Genomic DNA, 18212 nt, shown 5'->3' with positions numbered 1-18212 from the left:
ATGCATTTAATGGCTTTAAGAAATACTGTTTCACAGCATACTTGAATATTTCTATTCTTTCATTCCGTTGTTCATTTCTCCAATTTTTGTTCTGTAGTGAAGTGTTTTGCATACCCCCATGAAATTAGCTTTATTTCAGAGCTGTGCTTTATGCACAATACTTGTTTCTGGAAGTGGTGATTGGTCACCTCCCATTCACTGGGCTCTGCTGCCATTCATAAGCTGTGTGCTGCCCTCGGGAATTGGCAATCCATCCCCCTGAAGAGCTGACGTGTGGGCAGAGGGTGGAGCCACACCTCCTGCTGGGTATGGACACTACAGTGAGTTAAGCAGCAGCATTGTCAGCGCAGTTCTCTGTCTCTCCCTATTTTTGTTCTAATCACTGTAGAAATCAATGTGAAGCAGAACCAACCTAGGAGTTTGCAGTAAGGTCCTACAGACAAGTGGAGAAGGTGGTGGACCACCATATTTCAGTCTGTTCTGTCCTAAATCTTCATTCATCTGACATAGGAAATAAAAGAATAAAACTAACAGCATGTGCGTGCCGCTCTTCTATAAAAATGAGTGTTAAGAGCAGAGATCGTTAACTGTGCTTTACAAGCAATGCTGAGTGACTTGCAGGAAGTCCCAATACCAGCCATGAGCCAAGCTACCCATGGAACCTAAATACACCAGCTGTCTGCCTCTTCTCTCTTCCAAGTACTTTAAGAAGCAGTTAAGCTATCTAAACACTAAATTTGAGAATCAGGTCTGATTATACAAGGTCATGATCTCATGAAAATCAACGGGAAATTTATTTTCTGTATACTTGATTTTATTCACTTTGCTATAAGACGTTAAGTAGATAATTGCGGATTTTAGTATCTTACCTCCAAACAGCCATCAGTGATCCCACGTTGGACTTCTAATGAACTTGGTTATTAAAGGCACAAGGATAGACCGAGTGGGACAGTTGATCTTGGAAAAGGGGCATGTATGTTCTCAGGGGCTGGAATAGGTGACCTGTCAAGGCAGAGCCTCTGTTTTAAACAGGCTAAAATCCCCAGGGCCCTGCTGTTAGCAGAAGCCTTTCACAGGCCTGTGTATCCCACTAGAAATAAAGGCAATGATTCCCAGGACCAATTCTTGCCAGAACTGTTGAACTAATAAGAATTATGAAAACTCTGGTAATGTTTATTTGTTCAGTATTTAGTTTGTGCTTTTCTAGGGGGACTCCCAGTTGCTTTAGTGTCCAAACAGACCAGACAGGTTGCTTTTTAGGTTCATAGCAAACCCAAATACAGTCCACAAAATAACAAATGTGTTCCATGATACGTCTGGCTTGCAGGAAAATGAAAGTTGTGTGCATAAATGACAAATGCATTCCAGAGCCCACTTCACCTTTCCTTATGAGAGAGTGAATTTAACATGTTAATTTACTATTTACTGTCCTTCGTTGTGTATTTTCTGTATGAATGAAGTAGCCAGAAGAAAATTGGATGATTCACTGTTGGCATTCGGTTAGAGGATCAGGGGCATAGATCACTGATAGAATTATGGGATCAATAAAAGAACTATACAAGCAATAGGCCTGCAAGCAAAAGGCCTGTGTGTGAGAAAATCTCTCCATGAGAAAATCCCTGTGTGGAAAAAACAGGGCTGGGAACAAAAAGGGAGTTTTGAAGATTTACGGCTGTGTAGATAAGACCTGGAGAAGGGGAGGTGAACTCTGAATTCTTTTAATCATAACATAACTGTAGAAGCTTGCCAATGTAAGTCCAATTATGTAGAAGTAGAAATGTGCTTTGATAAGTTTTAAGCCACTTAAGAGTTAACAAGCTGGTATACTATATAAGTGCTTCTGGATTGCTAATAAACGGAGTTTGCTCTTATCAACCACATTGGTTTTGGACTGCAATTTCTCCTCTCGCTGGAGTTGTCAGACTTTTTTTTCCTTTCCGACAATTCACCTCCATGTTTCTTTGGTCAAAAGTCTTTAATTAAATTGGAATTAAATTGCTAAAGTTGCAGCAACTATAAAATGTAATTATGTTATTTAGACCTCTTTTCCATCATGATTTTAATCCAAATGAGGGCTGTGCTTTCCAAAAAAAAAAAAAAAAAAAAAAAGGGAAAAAAAGTCAGTTCTGCACCCTCTTTCCTGCCATTGATCGATACTTGATTCACCTTCATCTCTTGTACCAGCACTGCCAGCACTATATTCTAAGTCACTAAAAGGAAATGATCCAAGCTGGAAAGACATCCATTATTTCATTTACAAACACATTAGTTCCTTCCTTCAGAGTTCTCTGATACAGTTATTCTGTTCATCAAGGTGAAGTCTGCATAAAGGAAAAGGCAGAAATAAGAAGGTGGGAGGAGCAAGAGGGATGGCTGGACTTCCCTATCAGAGGTCACGTGGAGCTGTGGCTTTTGCATTTGCCATTTGCCACCAGACAGGCTTTTTAATGGTAAATCCTTTCATAAGTGGTATCATCTGGCTGGATCAGAAGTAGAGGCCAGGTCACAATGAATTTGTGGTACTTTGACCCTGAGTAGCTTTAAGATCTCTCTTAAGAGTGAGACCACTCTTAAATTTTTTTTTGACATCCCTCATCCCTGACAATTCCATGCAATTGGCAGGCGTGCTTGGAATAGTGCTGTCAGTAACAGTGGTCAGGCAGATAGTTGCAACTACTTCTGCTGTAGAGGTTTTCAATATTATTGGGGTTTAGATTATAGTAGTAAAAATTTTGTTGATTAAAAAACAGGCAGGCAGCAGTGTTGTCAATGTCATGAAGCAACTCAGAATAAAATATAAAAAAATGTGTGGACTGTCAGCAAAAATGGTTAATTATTTGACCTCCTAATTTGTCTTCCATAGCATTTTGCAGGACTTCTACAAGGCAAAGGGTAACTTTTCTTTTTAATCTTTGTCTCCATTTGTGTATTGCTTCCCTGTCACCCTTCTAGTTAAGTGGCTGGCTGTTTTCCCCAGCCTGTATAGTGACACATGGTTGCTGCTGAGAGCATTACAATTATTTGCGAGATTACACCTGCCCTTTCTTAGTAAATGAAGCATCCTTAAGTGACAGTTTGACTGTGTTGATTGTGTGGAATTAAGGAAGACTTGAGCACCTGGCTCCAGTGTCACTTTGTGCAGTCCCAGACAATGTGACATCAATGTCAGCAGCTCCCAAGGTGCTTCCTCCTGGGTTCTGTAACTGCACAATCCACTGAAGGAAGAGCTGCTGCTCTTGCCACTTTGGATGGAGGAGAGCAAGTCAGCTCAATAATTGATACCCTGTGGGACTGATAGTGTTCCTGGACACCTGAGACGGGCTGTTTGCTTCAGCCAGCTGGGATCCTTTGCTTCTCCCCTCCTTGGAAGAAGCAGGCATTTAGCCCAAATGAGTCTCAGCTTGGGAAATAAATACTTTTCACTGTTTGAAGAGCAGGACTGGGAGAGTCAAAGTAGTTGTTTGTACCCTTTAAGTATGACTTACCAAGTGTGATATTGTCATCTTGTCACAAGCTGATTTTCAAAGATGATATATTCTAAGTATCTTTACATTAAAGGGGGAAAACTACAGAGCTGAATTGTTAGGCAAATGCCTTGCCACATCACATCACATAATCAGGAAGAATTTTCTGTGTTGGTGGTTGTTCCCTATATATATACTCTCACGAGCTGGCTCTGAGATCAAGTTGCATATTCTCTAAATTGATGAATATGTTCTCAACTGATTATCAAATATTTCATTACTACTAGTGTTCCTAGTCTTGGATGAAGGGCAGAATTTCCATTAAGTACATGCTAGGTAAGATAGTGGAGGTTAGGGGATTATTTTTGAATGGGATAGGACTGATTATTATGTTTCCTCACAGCCCCTGAAATCATTACTTTTTTTGTGACTGATGTAGAAATGCATGAAATGCAAACTCTTCCACTGCTCACGTTCTGGTTCTTTGGTGAAGTATTTGAATTCTAGTATGACACAGCTGTTCATGAAGTGAATTAAACCAGTGTACATTCAATCACATCACAGAGCCATTTAGAATGCAAGTGCTTGTATGCTCTTCTCTCATGTTCAGCAAGCTCTACTTTGCATTTTAGTAAGTTATTTCTAACTCTGTGACAGCACAGAGAGAGCTGTATAGTTTTTTGCTGTTCAGAGCAGGGGCTGTCTGTTTATCCCTGCTCCTAATATAGAGGAGTTTGCGGCCTTCACCAAAGTGACCATAGTGCAAACTGATAGTTAGCAAAAAGAGTTAATAACTAAAAAATAACCACATAATTTTATTATTAAACCAGTTTTCTCTAGTAGGGGGATACTTCAAGTTAGAAGACGGTTTTTGTCATCTATTTGTTGTTTATAGTTTTCCATATTCATTTATTGAATACTTTTGGCATATACCTTATTTTTTGGATTTAATTTTGTTTCTGGTCTGGTTATTCCACATTGGAGAAGTGTCTCAGCAACCTGGTTTTTTTTTCCTCCTGAACTATCACATTGCCAATATCTTCTTTTTCACTGATAGGCCTGTCCTTGGAATATTTCTGTTATTTTATAGTGTATATTGCTTTCTGAGTGAAAAGTAGATGGCACCCAAATGGCATCTTTAACGTTTCTCTGTCAGATCTGAGTTTCCTTCCAAAAGCTTGAGAAATAATTCTTTGCAATTGTTTTTGATATTTCTGCAGTACAATGACACATTTTGTTTCTTTAACAGGATTGCACGTTCTTCACTCGGAAGGAAATCCTTCGGTAAGTAAATTGTTTTAAACTTCTCATTTGTGATCCATGTGGAAGAGGCTAAATCTTTTTATCTGGCATGTGAGGAAACCAGATAAAGCCAGTTATTCTGTAGGAACCAATGAGAGTAGGATTTGACTTAAGATACACTTATAATGTGTAATTGTCATAAGGAGATTGATGGTGGTGATTAGCTTAAGGTGAATATCATAGACTTTTTTAGGGTTGAGCCAGTGACTTGTATGAAAGGGATTTGCTGCTTTTCTGCTCAGTGATACCAGTGAGGGCACGTCCTACAGTCAGTGTAGAATCCAGAGGTGTTTCTACATATCTGAGGTGAAATTTTACTGAGCAGGAATAAAATGGGTTATGACCCCCTGGTTAATTAGCACTTACTGATTTAGAATCTCTCTGTCTCATTGAAGGGGCAGCCAGGTACTGCTGGGCACTTATTTATGCACTGCAAGATACTCACAGGGGTGAGATGGAAGAAGTGCACGTCCAGTCCTTTTTTAGGCTCAACTGAATTTCTTGTGCAGCTGCTGAGTTCAGTGAGATGATCCAGCAAGGAGCAACCTTACGAAAAGGAAAAAAGAAAGCCCTGTCTGGCTCACCATCCATTTGCATGACTGTTAATGACCGTTAGTGAGGAAGAGGTACTGTTGTGTAGATGGGAATGAAGGGATTAATATGGCAGCTTCAATTTAAATTGCTATAAACTGATGTAAACCAGCATGAGATTGCAATTAGGTGAAATAAGCTAAGTGTTTTTATCTGTCCCTACAGGGAAAGTAGCCCATCAAAACCCCAAACAACAGTAAATCTATTTTCTGCTGGTTTAATAAGCTGAATCAGCTCTCTGAAGGATCAGATGAGTTCCAAAGCTGGCATAAGAGCCAGAGCAAGAAAATGCAACTGAAAATGAGGAAAGGAGAGGAGAGCAAGACTTAGCGTTTCCCTACCAGTAAGGTCTTAGATTGACTTACACACTGTGCAAGGCTTTAGTGTCAGCATCAGCTTAAGTCAACATAAATGCAGGCTGTGGTCAGAGGGATTGAGGACACATTCTTTTGATTAGTAATCTGAGTGTGGATAATTTGCAAATTATTAGAAAATAATATAACTTCTTAATTTAAAGTGAAGAGAAAATTTTCACAAAATGCTGAAAATGGATCTAGGAAAAAATATAAAGTAAGACTGCACCAGAGGCAAGAGTGCCTGGTAAAAGAGAAAAATAGAAACCATAGCTCACTATTGGTGTTTGATAGCTGTTTATCACCAGAAAACCTAAACACATTCCTAAGTATTTATTAAAGATGGTTAATTTTGGGAAGTGCCGATCACAGCTGCAAGCATTTAGTCATGGGCCCAGGGCAAGAACATATTCAAGAATGCTGGCTATTGTAGATATACTTATGTTATCACTGACTCAAAACATTATCTAAAATACTCATAGGACAGCTGACAAATTTTTAGAGCTGTTACTGATTGCTTTGGTGGTGTTAGGCCTTTGAAAACATGCCCTGGTTTTCTTAAGGAGAGTGTGGAAATGAGACCAGTGTGTGCAGCTTCAGGACACAACTTTTCTGTGTGGAAAGATGCCAGAACACGATGGTAGACAATCAGACTGTAAGTTAATACATGCTCAGAGGCAGCCACTGTGGATTTGTTAAAAGCAAATCTTCCTGTGAGTGTCTGCTTTTGTAAACCAGAGAAAAGAAGCAGCTGCAACATATCTTTATTTTGGTAAAGGCTTTTGCATATTCCAGTTTGTGTTAGTCCTTTTCTACTTGTGTAAGCGCACTGACCTCTTGGTCAAGGTACTCCTGAACATAGAAGATTGGTGAGAATGGTAAGAAGTATTGAGGAGAAGAGAGTTGCAGATGCTATGAAGATCAAGATTAGCTTTTTCAGCAGTACTCAGTACGTTAGAGAAATTACTAGAGTCAAAGTGAATAAAAGGAAATTCACACACTCAAGTCCTAAGAACTGAGGAAAAATTTGCAAGTGCAGAATGCAATGTATTAAAAAAAATGGGCTGGGGGTTAGTGATCTAAGCAAAGTGAGCATAATTTTAACAACACCACCCCAGCAATGCTCTTGCAAAAAAGGGAAATTAATTTCTAATATGCATTAGCGTCAGCAGTGTTTATAAAATGGGAGAACTCCAGTCAGCTGTACTGGGACCTCAGTAGGAGTAGACTGTCCAGTTTTGGGCATCACCATTCAAAAAAGATTTGTTATCCTGGAAAACATCCTGTAGAGAGGAACAGGAATAAAAAGAAAAAAATGACATGAAGAAAAGTTGGAAAACCACTTTAGTCATAGCAATGAATCTGTTTGTATAACGTGCCTCTCTTGTGATTGTAAATGGCTAGGTTGTCTCTTATAAGGCATTATTTCTCTTACTCAGTGTTACAAATCTGATTTTCTGGCAGACAAGCTTTTACTCCAGCAATAATGCTTATCGGCTCACCAGCCCATCTGTTTCTGCTTCTCTCAGTAGACTGGTACTGTTTGGCACCCAAACAAGCATTCAAACGCAGGTGTTCCTGGATATCTGTCCTAGCCAAAAAGCACAAAGTATTACTTGAAATGGACTTAACCTAGTTAGACAACTGCCAGAGGAGTATGGCACTAAATGATCAAGCTGGACACTGGCTGGGATGTCAGCAAACCTTTGAACCTTTTTGTAGAAGAAAATTAATTCTTCTGTTGCCTTCTCTTCTCTGTCTGTTCCTTGGCTTGTTCTTGATGGATGAAAGGTGAGGTGAGAGGAGCCCTTGTAGCTAATCCACCCAAATGCTGGATTTTAAATCTGAAATCTGCCAGAGAATTAAGCAGTGGTTTCCTTCGAGTGTCTGCAAAGCTTCCTTATAAGGGCACAAATGCAGCAAACTGCTTGGGATGCAGCTGCCTGTAGAGCAACTTGCTACATAAATGGAAGGAGGAGTTAGAACACAGCTCCTCTTTTTCTTTTAAAGAGTTTGAAGTTTTGTATGCAGAAACGGGGACTTGCCCTATGTCAGCTTTGTGGGAAAAAACACCAGCCAAAAGAATGAAGTTGAGGGGAACTCTATACCCTTGGGAATTTTCCTGAGTTTTAGGCAAGAAACTACATACACGAAGAACATATATCCTGAAGCGACTATTGATCTTGTTAATTATGTTACTATTCTTGTTGTTAAAAATGTTTCTGCATCCTCTGTGAATGAAAAAAAAAAAAAGACTTATAGGCAGTTCCTGCATTTCTGTTTGATAAACTTTTCCTATATTATATTTTAGTCAGATTGTACCTGTTTTGCTAAGGCTTCTGAGAGGACAGGATCCCTGTCAGCGTTGATCTGTCTGGAGTGCTGGTGTACTGTGTCCCGTTCTGGCCTCCCCAGTACAGGAGAAATAAGGAGCTGCTCCAGGGTCTGGCAAAGGGCCATTGAGAGGACTGAGGCCATAAAGGACTGAGGACTCTCTCATGTGAGGAAAGGCTGAGAGAGCTGAGATCAGGAGGGTGCAAAGGAGACAGATGCTTGTGCCAGGAAAAGGGGTGGTGGGTACAGACAGAAACACAGGAAGTTCTGGCTGAACATACGGAAACACCGTGAGGGTGACCAAGCGCTGAACAGGCTGCCCAGAGAGGTTGTGAAGTCTCCAGCCTTGGAGATAGTCAAAACCCATCTGCATGTGGCAGCCTGCTCCAGGTGCCCTTGCTGGGCAGCAGGTTGGACCAGATCATCTCCAGGAGTTCCTTGCAACCTCAGTCCTTCTGTGATTCTTTGAATCCCCAGCAGAAAAGAGGCCCGTGAGCAGGGCTTTGAGTGCTGCTTCAAGGAAGGGAAAACATTATAAAGTGTTTTTATCTATACTTAGTATGCATCACATAATTCTGGGAACAGTAGAGTACATGTATTGAAAGTCAGAGGTTTCCTAACTATGACTAGACTTAGAATAAATGTATTATAAATTGTCTGCCAAAAGCATTTATTGCAATTTCTTTTATATTTTACTGCAGATGATTTGGGAGGATATTTATCTAGTATTCTTTTGAATTATTTTTGAATTAATTTGTGCTGCTTCATTTTGAATTGCAAAGATGAATAAATATTTTACATGCTAACTAAAAACTAGCAAAGACTCATCTATCCACTTTTTCTCATCTTATGCTGCCTTTTTATAAATCTGATTTCTGTGTCCAGTTATTGTATTTTATTGATACAATGAAAATAACTTAAGTGGAAAACATAAAAGGGACAAGGCATATCAGTAACAGAATTCCTTCAGCTTTCAACTCTTCCTGCTTGTGTTTCTCATTGCTCTCTGTTCTTTATCTGTTTGTTGAACTGTGGCGATTTAGTGAGTTGTGGTTTCAGTTTCTGTCTGTATTTCCTTGTACCATGTTTCCTGTCATTTTGCTTCACATGGTAGACCCCCCTTCTCTAATAGACTATTCTAACCTCTTGCAATCCTTGGAAGCAATAATTCACTAAGGAATTGGTGCAGTACAGAGATTTATGCCTCAGTTATCATGTGCAACATTTTACATTTGTTCTTGCAAAAACAGTTTGTGCAAGTATGGCATAAATCTGAGACCCTGAAAGTACTTTCTTTATCAGTTGCTGACAGCCCCAAAGGCCCTTCCTTCCTCAGGTTTTCAGGCCCAGATTAAAGAACCTCCTTCTCTTTGAGCTATAGCAGCTTTTTCTCTCTGTGTGGCAGACTTGTAGATTTTGGTCTGTCTGGCCCTGTTCCCCATCTGTCCATTAAAGCACTGCAGGACAAGAGAGCATGTGCAGTTCACTGATTTGCATCAGTACAGTGCTACAGCCTCTGTAGCAAGGATTGTAAATCAGTTCCCATTTGTGCATTCTGTCCTGCATTCCATGCAATCCCATCTTCAATGTTGTTGCTTCTTTTACTTCTAGCCATCTCAGTCTCCAGGTGGTTGGACAGGCCGATTGTTGAGACCTGCCTCTTTCCAGGGCTTTGGGTTGACTTGTCAGTTTTCCTGCTTGTCTCTGGAGTGGTGAATTCTTCTCTGTGTATTATAGAAAGTCCTTCTCCAGCTGTTCTGTTCAGCTCTGGCATCTGGACCGGAGCCTATAGCTCTGATTATGGTGAATAACCAAAAGTGCAGCTGAACTGCAGCTGAACAGCAGCTGGGCACTTCTGGTCCTGCTGCTGGCACAGGTTATTCCGTCCTGTGTGTGGTCAGATCATACCACAGCTGCTGTGAACCCCTAGTGCGACTGTCCATCAGCACTGACTGTCTGGTTTCACTGCTCTAGTTAAGCCATTTTTTATTTCTTTTCTGAGCATGCAGAACAATTCTGAGCAATCTAGAATTTACTCTTTGAGGTGGTCTTGATTGTAATGTACAAGTCTTTGAATACATCCCTTTTATTTAGGAATAAATAGGATATATATTGCTGAATAAAAATGTTTTCCCCTTGCATCATAAATCAAGTGACTGTTGCTGTGGGACCAGAACTGGGGAGATGTTTATTCATTTCTAAAGGCCGCTTTAAAGCCTTTACTTATTTCTAATCAGTGAGCCATTGCAAGCTTTTATCTTTTGTTTTCAGCAGTGTGCCTGTTAAAAAGGCAGCCCAGCCAGCTATATAATGTGTTGTCACTACATTTAATGGTGGAGATGAATGCACACCAAGCCAAGGAAGAGCTGTTTTGTTTTAACACACACACTGGTGACCTTGGGTACAGTCTGACTTCTTCCCAAAGCTCAATAGTGAACTTAAATGGTTGCTGCAGGGTGTAAGCTTAGAAATATCTTTTTTCAGATCTATTCAGGTAGAGCTGGAGGCTCTGTTGTAAGTTTGGCGACATCCCAAACTGTGTCCAGCAAATACCCACAGTGTCACCCTCGCTGACTCCAGGATGCTTCACCCTTGAGAAGTGAGAACAGACTCTGACCCACCTTTTTTGCCATGTAAAAAGTGGTAGAATGAAAGTTAGCATCAATCAAAAGTAGGCTGTGGGGAGAAAACTGTTTTGAGGATTTTTTTTCTGAACACAGCTTTTTTTGTTTTCACTGGTTGATGGGCAGCTGAGTTGATTTTAAAACTACTGCTCTCTACAGGGGTAAGTCTTGTTCTGCCTTTACTTTATTGATTAATTTAATAGAAAATTAAACCCTCATTTTCTTCCACTGCTGTTGCAACTGCTTCAGTAAGCTCAAGGAGCTGACTGTGAAAACTTCTATATTTTCAAACACATCAGATCCCCGAACTTCACTGCACATTCTTAAGTGTTAGTGCTTATACAAGGGACATGAGTGCCTGGTGGGTTTCAAATTTCTGCAAGGGCAGATCAGCAGTCTGGGTTTAGACTGGATTAAAGTGATACAGAATCACAGCCTTAATCCTTGAATGTTGTACATGATGCATAAACATATACCAGCACCTGTGGGGACAGAGCATCATAAGTAAATGAAATTTGCCATTGAATTTATCACCACATTCCCTCCCACTCTCATTTGTGGCGGGGAAGACGCTGCCAATTTTTCCTTTCCTACTTCCATGCAAAGTAAATAAGGAATCCTGCTGACAAAGAGAGCACATCCAGGAATGGGAAAATGCTTCTGCATGCATCCAGAAGAATCTTTTAAAGGAAATACAGCTGCAGGATCTGTAGTAGTTACTGCTGCAAAGACAGTAAGGTTGGTCTTGGGCTTCTGAATATACATGATGGTCTCTGTATGATAATGGCAACTTTTCCAAATCTGCGTGTGTTCAGACAGGACTGACAAGAAATAAATGTTTCTGTGTCTAGAACAGATAGAGAAAGCAGCTTTAGGTTGTCTTCAGATATCCTTCTTGTGAAGGGCATGCTGAGTAAAATGACAAGAAGCCTTTCCTCTAAGTCACAACAGCTCTGATATGTTCAGGTCACCTGAAGAGCCTTCTGCTTCTACAAAAACAGGAGAAGTATCAGAGCCTTTACCAGAGCTTTGTTTCTTTTCTATTTGCAGTTAGTAATTAATGTTATTGAGAGATGTGAGAGAACAGTCAGTAATGAGAGCAGCATTTGGGAACTGGTAACTGAGTGTGACTCACAGGATTTGTCATAGTGCACAACACTACAAGGTGTAGTGAGGTATTGCATACAGGCAGGAGGATTATGGGTGTAAATAACCCAAATGTCTACTGAGCTTTACATTGTCTTACAGAGTAATTGATCAGACATGCACTGTTTCCTTGCCAAAATGTAACATAAGTTATTCAACCAAATGGGAGTGTTGGTGGAATTCCTGCACAAAGGACTGTGTTCCTTGTGATGGGTGGTTTTCTTGGCATCCGTTTAAGAGGCTGAAGCAGGTCTGTTATTTTTTCTACAAAGTCCAGCATTTGATATTGGCAATCCGGTTTATTATAAAACAGTACATAGTGTCCCTGAAGAACCTTTCAGCACAACGATCTTCCAGTGGGAAGAGACGTTACTGTATTTTGTGGTTGTTCAGTTGGTTAGAGTTTTTTTTATTTCAAAGGATGATGGAGCAAGTGCAACATACTATATGTTGGGTATAGAGAAATCTTATGGCCCTTTACACTGTCATAAATGTTAATCATGCCATGTGATAAGGCTATTACAAATAGAGTTGCTGGATCCTTGCAGATAAAAGCATGTGAAAGATGTATTTTATTGCTGTAATTTAGTTTGCAAGAGTTAGATCAGAGCCACTTCCTACAGACTCATTTAGATGCTTTAGTGTGAAATCCACTCAGGTGGAAAGGTCTTACATCTACAGATCTTTGACTTATTTGGTGAATTAATGGCAGAGTTAGCTGGGAGGAAAACAGGATATGAGAGCTGCCCTCAAATCTGCAGTTAATTACCTTCACGTTTCTGTGTCCAGTGCCTGTCTCCCAGACAACTCTAGCGGAGTCTAGTCTAGAGTTGGAAACAGTATCCTTCTTTCAGCAGCTGAAGGGTATGGCACAACTTCAGTATAAATAGATTGACAAGATAGTGAATTCTGTCAGCAAGAAGTGACAGGTGTACTTTGTGTTGATATTGCATGTTATAAAGAGACAAATCTAATATTAGATAAAGTATAGAAGCAAATCTTGGCGGTTAAAATAAGCAGGGATTGTCAGCTCCTGAATTTCGAAGTGTTGTCCACAACGATCAAGTTTTGCCAATAATGAGTGCTTAATTTTGTTGAAGACTAGAACACCATTTCAGTATTCTAGATTTTAAAAAAGAAGGTAGCCCTTAGATGGATATTTGACTTGAAAGGTTTGCTTTCTTTTAAATGCTTTTAAGCTGCTTTTTCTGTTGTATTTAGAAGCATCTTTGTAGCTGTTGTTTACAATGGAGAAATCAGTTGCTAGTGAGGGAAATGGCTATTGCATCTTGAATTACACAGTATTTATGAAATGTCAGGGTGAGCTGTGGTGAGCAGCTGAAATGTGCTTAGATCAGTGGATATCCAGTTTCCGGTATGGCACAAAATATTGCTGTGCAGGGAGAAGACATCAGTTTCCTACGATGCAGAAAAAATGTGTTTCTGTGTTTCATTTCATGTGTTCTTTGTGGCACACCATAATAATGAGAAAATGGATGCCTGTAGATTATTTTCTCATAGCTTTTGAGTTTATTTACACACAGGAATCTGAAGTAGTTGAGTGTGGGGCTGGCTGTGGGGCTGCTGCATCTAAAGCTGGAAAATGAAGGGGTTGCTGAGGCATTGCTTTCTGTATTACTGCTTTCTTTATGTTCTGCTGTCACAACATGGTAATCTCTATATCTAATCATTAGTATGCCTAGTGAGCAGGCAGGATTTTTTGTTAAAAGGAAAAGAAGTCACAAAATACAGCTTTTTAATATATACAAGTAGTACATGTGACCTACTGAGAGATCAGAATACACTCTGTTAATACATAGGACACGACAAAGGAACCACTTTCTGCCCTAAGCAGTTTATGATTTAGGTGTAAGGCTAAGCTTCCACATATGATAAGAATTGCATTTTATAGTACATACCTTGGTTCAGGCCTTCTGTGCACATGCCTAGGCAGTGCCTAAACGTTACATACACATAGTGTGAAACACTGCTCAGTTACACACCTCAGGGAACACATGGCTGCTGGTAGCAGTTATGCTGGATACTGCATCAAAGCCCTCTTCTTTTCAAAAAGATGGGAATTTGGTGGGCTCATACTTGTGCACTGAAAACAACAATTAGAGCTGCAAGACAAATTTGTATCTGATTACTGTCTGAATGGAATTGGTTATTTAAAATTGGTTATTGGCTGTTTGTTTCTGCTTGTTTACAGGTTGCACGGCCGATACCATGAAATGGCACCAAACGTTGTGCCCATGGACTATACAAAGGACCCAGATGTTAAACTACCTATGCAGCTTATAATAAACATGCCTGAGCTAAAGGTATCACTTCTGACTGCTTACAAACGGTATATTAACTTCTGTAGCTCGTCTGCCAGACTTTTTGCCAAGATTGATATCCAGAAGCACTCTGGCATGCTGAGGTCTTCCCCTTCCTGCTACTGTTCAAGGGCAAAACCAAACCCAGAAACTGGAAAATATTTAGGTGAATGTCTTTCTTGCAGAGATAGTTGGGGTAGATGTTAAAGGAAATGAATAGGAAACAGAATTAAATTTAGCTATCGTTGCCCTTTGTGTATATCCCCCATAGAAGCCACGTCCCCCCCAGGGATCTCTGTGTGAAGAACTGGTTAGAAATCTGAAGTTCTTATCTCAGTGTGTTCATAGGAAATTTGCTAGCAGCATGCAGAATATTGCTAATAAGAAGTAAAGGTTTTCCCCTTTTTTCTCAGCTACCTAAGCACAATTAATATTATTTTTCTTAATTATCAGGAGTTTTCATTTTCATGGAGACATTACATGATAGGAAGTGGAGAAACAGTCCATGTAACTGCAAATGAGAGAAGCAGTAGGTATAAAGCAATCAGTGCAAAAAAAATTGAGACAATATTTGTTTTTATTCTCAATTCAACAATTTAATATGGTTTTAACAGGACAAATGTGGATTTTTAGCATTTATTTTTTAAACAGTTCATTGAATTGTGTTTTGTCACAGTCTATTTTTTATGTATGCTAATCAATTGATAGCTATAAATTACTATTATGTGGAAACAACTATGTGTTCAATCTGATAGCTGCGTGAAGAATTATTAAGCTTTTTAAGAACAATGCGATAAAAACCTTGCAATTGATACAAGGTCACATAATTTTAATGATCTAGAAATTCTTCCTTAGTGTTGTATTTTTTTTTCAAATATCTGATATTTTACAAGCAGAAACAGTGCTTTAGAAATTCAGTTGTGGAGGACGCTAAGTCAACATGAAATGAAAAACATTTAAATTAGATTTCAAGTTGAAGTTCACGGAACTCCTTGTTCCTTTAATACCACACTTGTTGTGTGTTTGATTCTGGGACAACATAATTCATTGAACAAGAAGCACATTTTGTTGATTTATGTTTGTTAAAAAGTGCTTGACCAGCATTTCATATAAATGGAAACATTAAACACATACAAGCATTTAATTCAATAGAAAACCTTGGAAAAGTTTTATCCTTCAGTTATTCTTCAGACTCTGATTCAGCAGATGCCTATGGACAGCTTATGTTTCTGAAGAAGCTGAGAAATAATTTAGAATTCTTTTTCACAGTAAGCACGGGCTTCTTCAGCAAAATATGTTTATGCTTTTTCTAATGGCATTGGTATTCCTTAGGGTTTACATTGTCATCTATGGGATCTTGATAGCACAATATGAAATCCTTTGGCACAGTTCTTTGATTCCTCGGAGTTTAACTGCCAGATGGCAGAGATTTGCTTTGTGACAAATCAAGGCTAAGCTTAGAAAAGGAAGTGAGAAATTATGGTCATACAGAGTCTTTCTGGCTTCAGTGATACAGGACTGAACACTTAAGGAACAGTTCATTCTATGAGAACTTTAGAGATGGAAGGTCTGGTACTTAAGCTGATGTACAAACCAGAAATTTTATACAGGATCATATTTAGATTGAGATACAGGAGCATATCTTGCTAGCTTAGCAAATTTAGGTGGTAATGATAGACTTCCTAAGAGACTTCCATACATGAAGTGGATCATAATCTATCTTCTCGCACCACAAGTCTATGAGCCTTTCTGACACTGCTTTAGAAGATGTCTCCAGGGTAATGGAACTTGACTTTATGAAAATAACAGGACAAATTTAGTGTTGAATTTTATACAGATCCTCTCTCAGGTCTCATAAGCCTGTAGAAGAACCTTAGAAATATTGGTGTCAAACCACTCAATTTATTTCAGGAATTCTAGGAGCTCACAGAGAAAAGGGCTTTCAATAGCTACTGAGCTTGTTTTCAGTAAAATCACAGTAAGAGGAGACTAGGTCTTATTCCGTAACTCTTTCAAAGCATTGACACTAAAAGATACTAAAATGCCTGGGATCTTTGTTATAAACTGGGGTCCATCTTGGTCATGAAGCATCTTGTGTGCACCTGTGCAGATGGGGGTGAGGGGGAAGAGTTTATTTTTTTTTTTATATGAGCTACGTACTAACTCCAGCTCATATACCAAGAAAAAGAAAATATTTAACCTTTGCAACTCGACCAGACTGCCTAAAAAATCATTATGGTGTTTCGTTTCTTCGGTAAATTTTCATCAAGGTGAAGACAAAGCCAACATTTACATCTTAAAATAGAAATAAATGACCTGAATGTCTATTGAATTCTAATAAAATTAGTGCTAATTTCAATGCACCTGTTTTTTTTCATATACACATTACATTTCTAGTTACTGGCAATGTTGAGCTCAATACCACTGCAGGTTCTGACAAACGGATAGAATCAATAATGCACTTTTCTAAATTAGATTCTGCTACAATAAAGAAAGGTCTTTACCTCATGCATTAATGTTTTGAGCCAGGTTTTTTGTGTTTCAAGGAAAAAAAATGCTGATGGTCATTCACTTTAATTGGTAATGAATTATTCACTAACTCCTGATTCTTAGAAGTTGAAAGTCGGGACAAGAAATAAATAAGTAAAGAAGGGAAAGGTACTTTAAGTTGATTAGGTCTACCATTACACTGAAGTTAACAGAGCTACTTTAGTCCATCAGTTTCATTGCAGTCTCTGTTCTCTAATTTGGACAATCTTGGTTACGCAGGCACCAGTCTAATAAATTAACTTCGGGGCATCTGGACACCTGTGAGATTGCAGTAATTAATATTGCAAAACTGTAGCCATGATATTGGCTGTTCAGTGTGGGATCAGTGAGAAAGCAAAAGTGATATTTTTTTCAAATTAAAACTGATTTCAGTCACATTATGCCTGTCATTTCCACAGAGCTGCAGGTGGCAATATAACCTGGTGCCAGAGACCCCTGTGACTGGTAGCAGTGGGTGGGTGTCCATACCCACATCTCAAATTGTCTGCCTCTTCCCCCAGAGTGTGGGCTGTCTGTGGGTATTGCAGCGCTGAGCAATCCTTCTCTCAGGAGTTGGGCAGCAAAGGGCTCCTGGAGGGGAACCATTTTTGTTTCACTCCCTTTACAGTCTGTTGCTTTCTGGGTTTTGGCTCACACAGGAACTTCATTGATCCTCGCAGGCCCTGTCATTAGCTGGGGAGTGAGGGAGGTAGTTCATAAATCCACTGCTGAAATGCGATGGGCAGCAGGCACAGGAATCAGACAGGAGACGGGAAGGACACAAAGGGAACAGTGACTCCATTGCACATTTCGGAACTAATGTTAGCACCCTATTTTTAGTGAGGTTAAACATGAATGCATGCAAGTTGCTTCAAAATAAAACTACTTCCTACAGTGTTAATAGGATGAGGTTTTAGAAGTGATTTCAGTGAGTCTTCAGGTTCAAAGCTTTCCATGTAATGGGAAATGACACCTGAGAGAGCAGGGTGCTATTCTTCCCAAGCCCCAGCCCTACTCTGGCCAATCTTTGCCTCTAGCTCATCTTAACATCCTTGGCTGCATTCTGTTAGCTATTTCTAGTTATGATGGGATGTTTTACTCCCTTCAGACCACTCTCCTTGCTTCTCTGAAGTCCCTTTTTACCCAAGCACCTCAACTGTGTGTGCTCCAGGTGTCATAAGTGAGGGCTGTTTTCTCTCTGTCAAACCTCAGACCTGCACCTCCCTGAGAATCTGCAGCATTGTCTGTGCAGTTCCCTGACACAGTTAGGAATCAGTTCTTGTCACAATGCCTTATCGTCCCATGACGTACTGTTAAGTTCTGTAATATTCAAGCAATTCTGTACACAGCCAGAATCGTTCATTATTTGGCTGTTTTGACTTCAGTAAAGAGTCACTGCTGAGCTTGTGCTTCTGTCTTCTGACAGAACGAAATGGTCTTTGCTCTTAAGACATTAACATATCAATTTAGCTCTATCTTAGCCTTAGTTTCTGAAGGAGTTTCTTAAACAGTACCCTGCAGGCACTGCAGAGAAGTTTGATGACGTTA

General features: G+C 39.6%; 1 protein-coding gene across 11 annotated transcripts in view; it reads left to right on the top strand.

Annotated features, from left to right (window-relative positions):
- The window catches only part of CIB2 (calcium and integrin binding family member 2), a 40925-nt gene that overhangs the window by 11841 nt on the left and 10872 nt on the right, over positions 1-18212 (top strand). For 9 of the 11 annotated variants that reach the window (XM_048317587.1, XM_048317588.1, XM_048317580.1 and 6 more), the window contains 2 exons: positions 4714-4748; positions 14027-14138. In XM_048317587.1, coding sequence (XP_048173544.1) covers positions 14049-14138 — 90 coding nt within the window. In that variant the 5' untranslated portion in view covers positions 4714-4748; positions 14027-14048. Of the gene's footprint in view, positions 1-1589; positions 4749-5161; positions 5393-14026; positions 14139-18212 lie in introns of those variants that run through there. The other 2 variants (XM_048317584.1, XM_048317586.1) reach the window with 2 other exon arrangements.

Source organism: Corvus hawaiiensis, chromosome 13 (assembly GCF_020740725.1).
Source record: "Corvus hawaiiensis isolate bCorHaw1 chromosome 13, bCorHaw1.pri.cur, whole genome shotgun sequence".
Classification (NCBI taxonomy): Eukaryota; Metazoa; Chordata; class Aves; order Passeriformes; family Corvidae; genus Corvus; species Corvus hawaiiensis.
The sequence above is the reverse complement of the archived record's forward strand: the minus strand, read 5'-3'. Positions and strand labels throughout refer to the sequence as shown.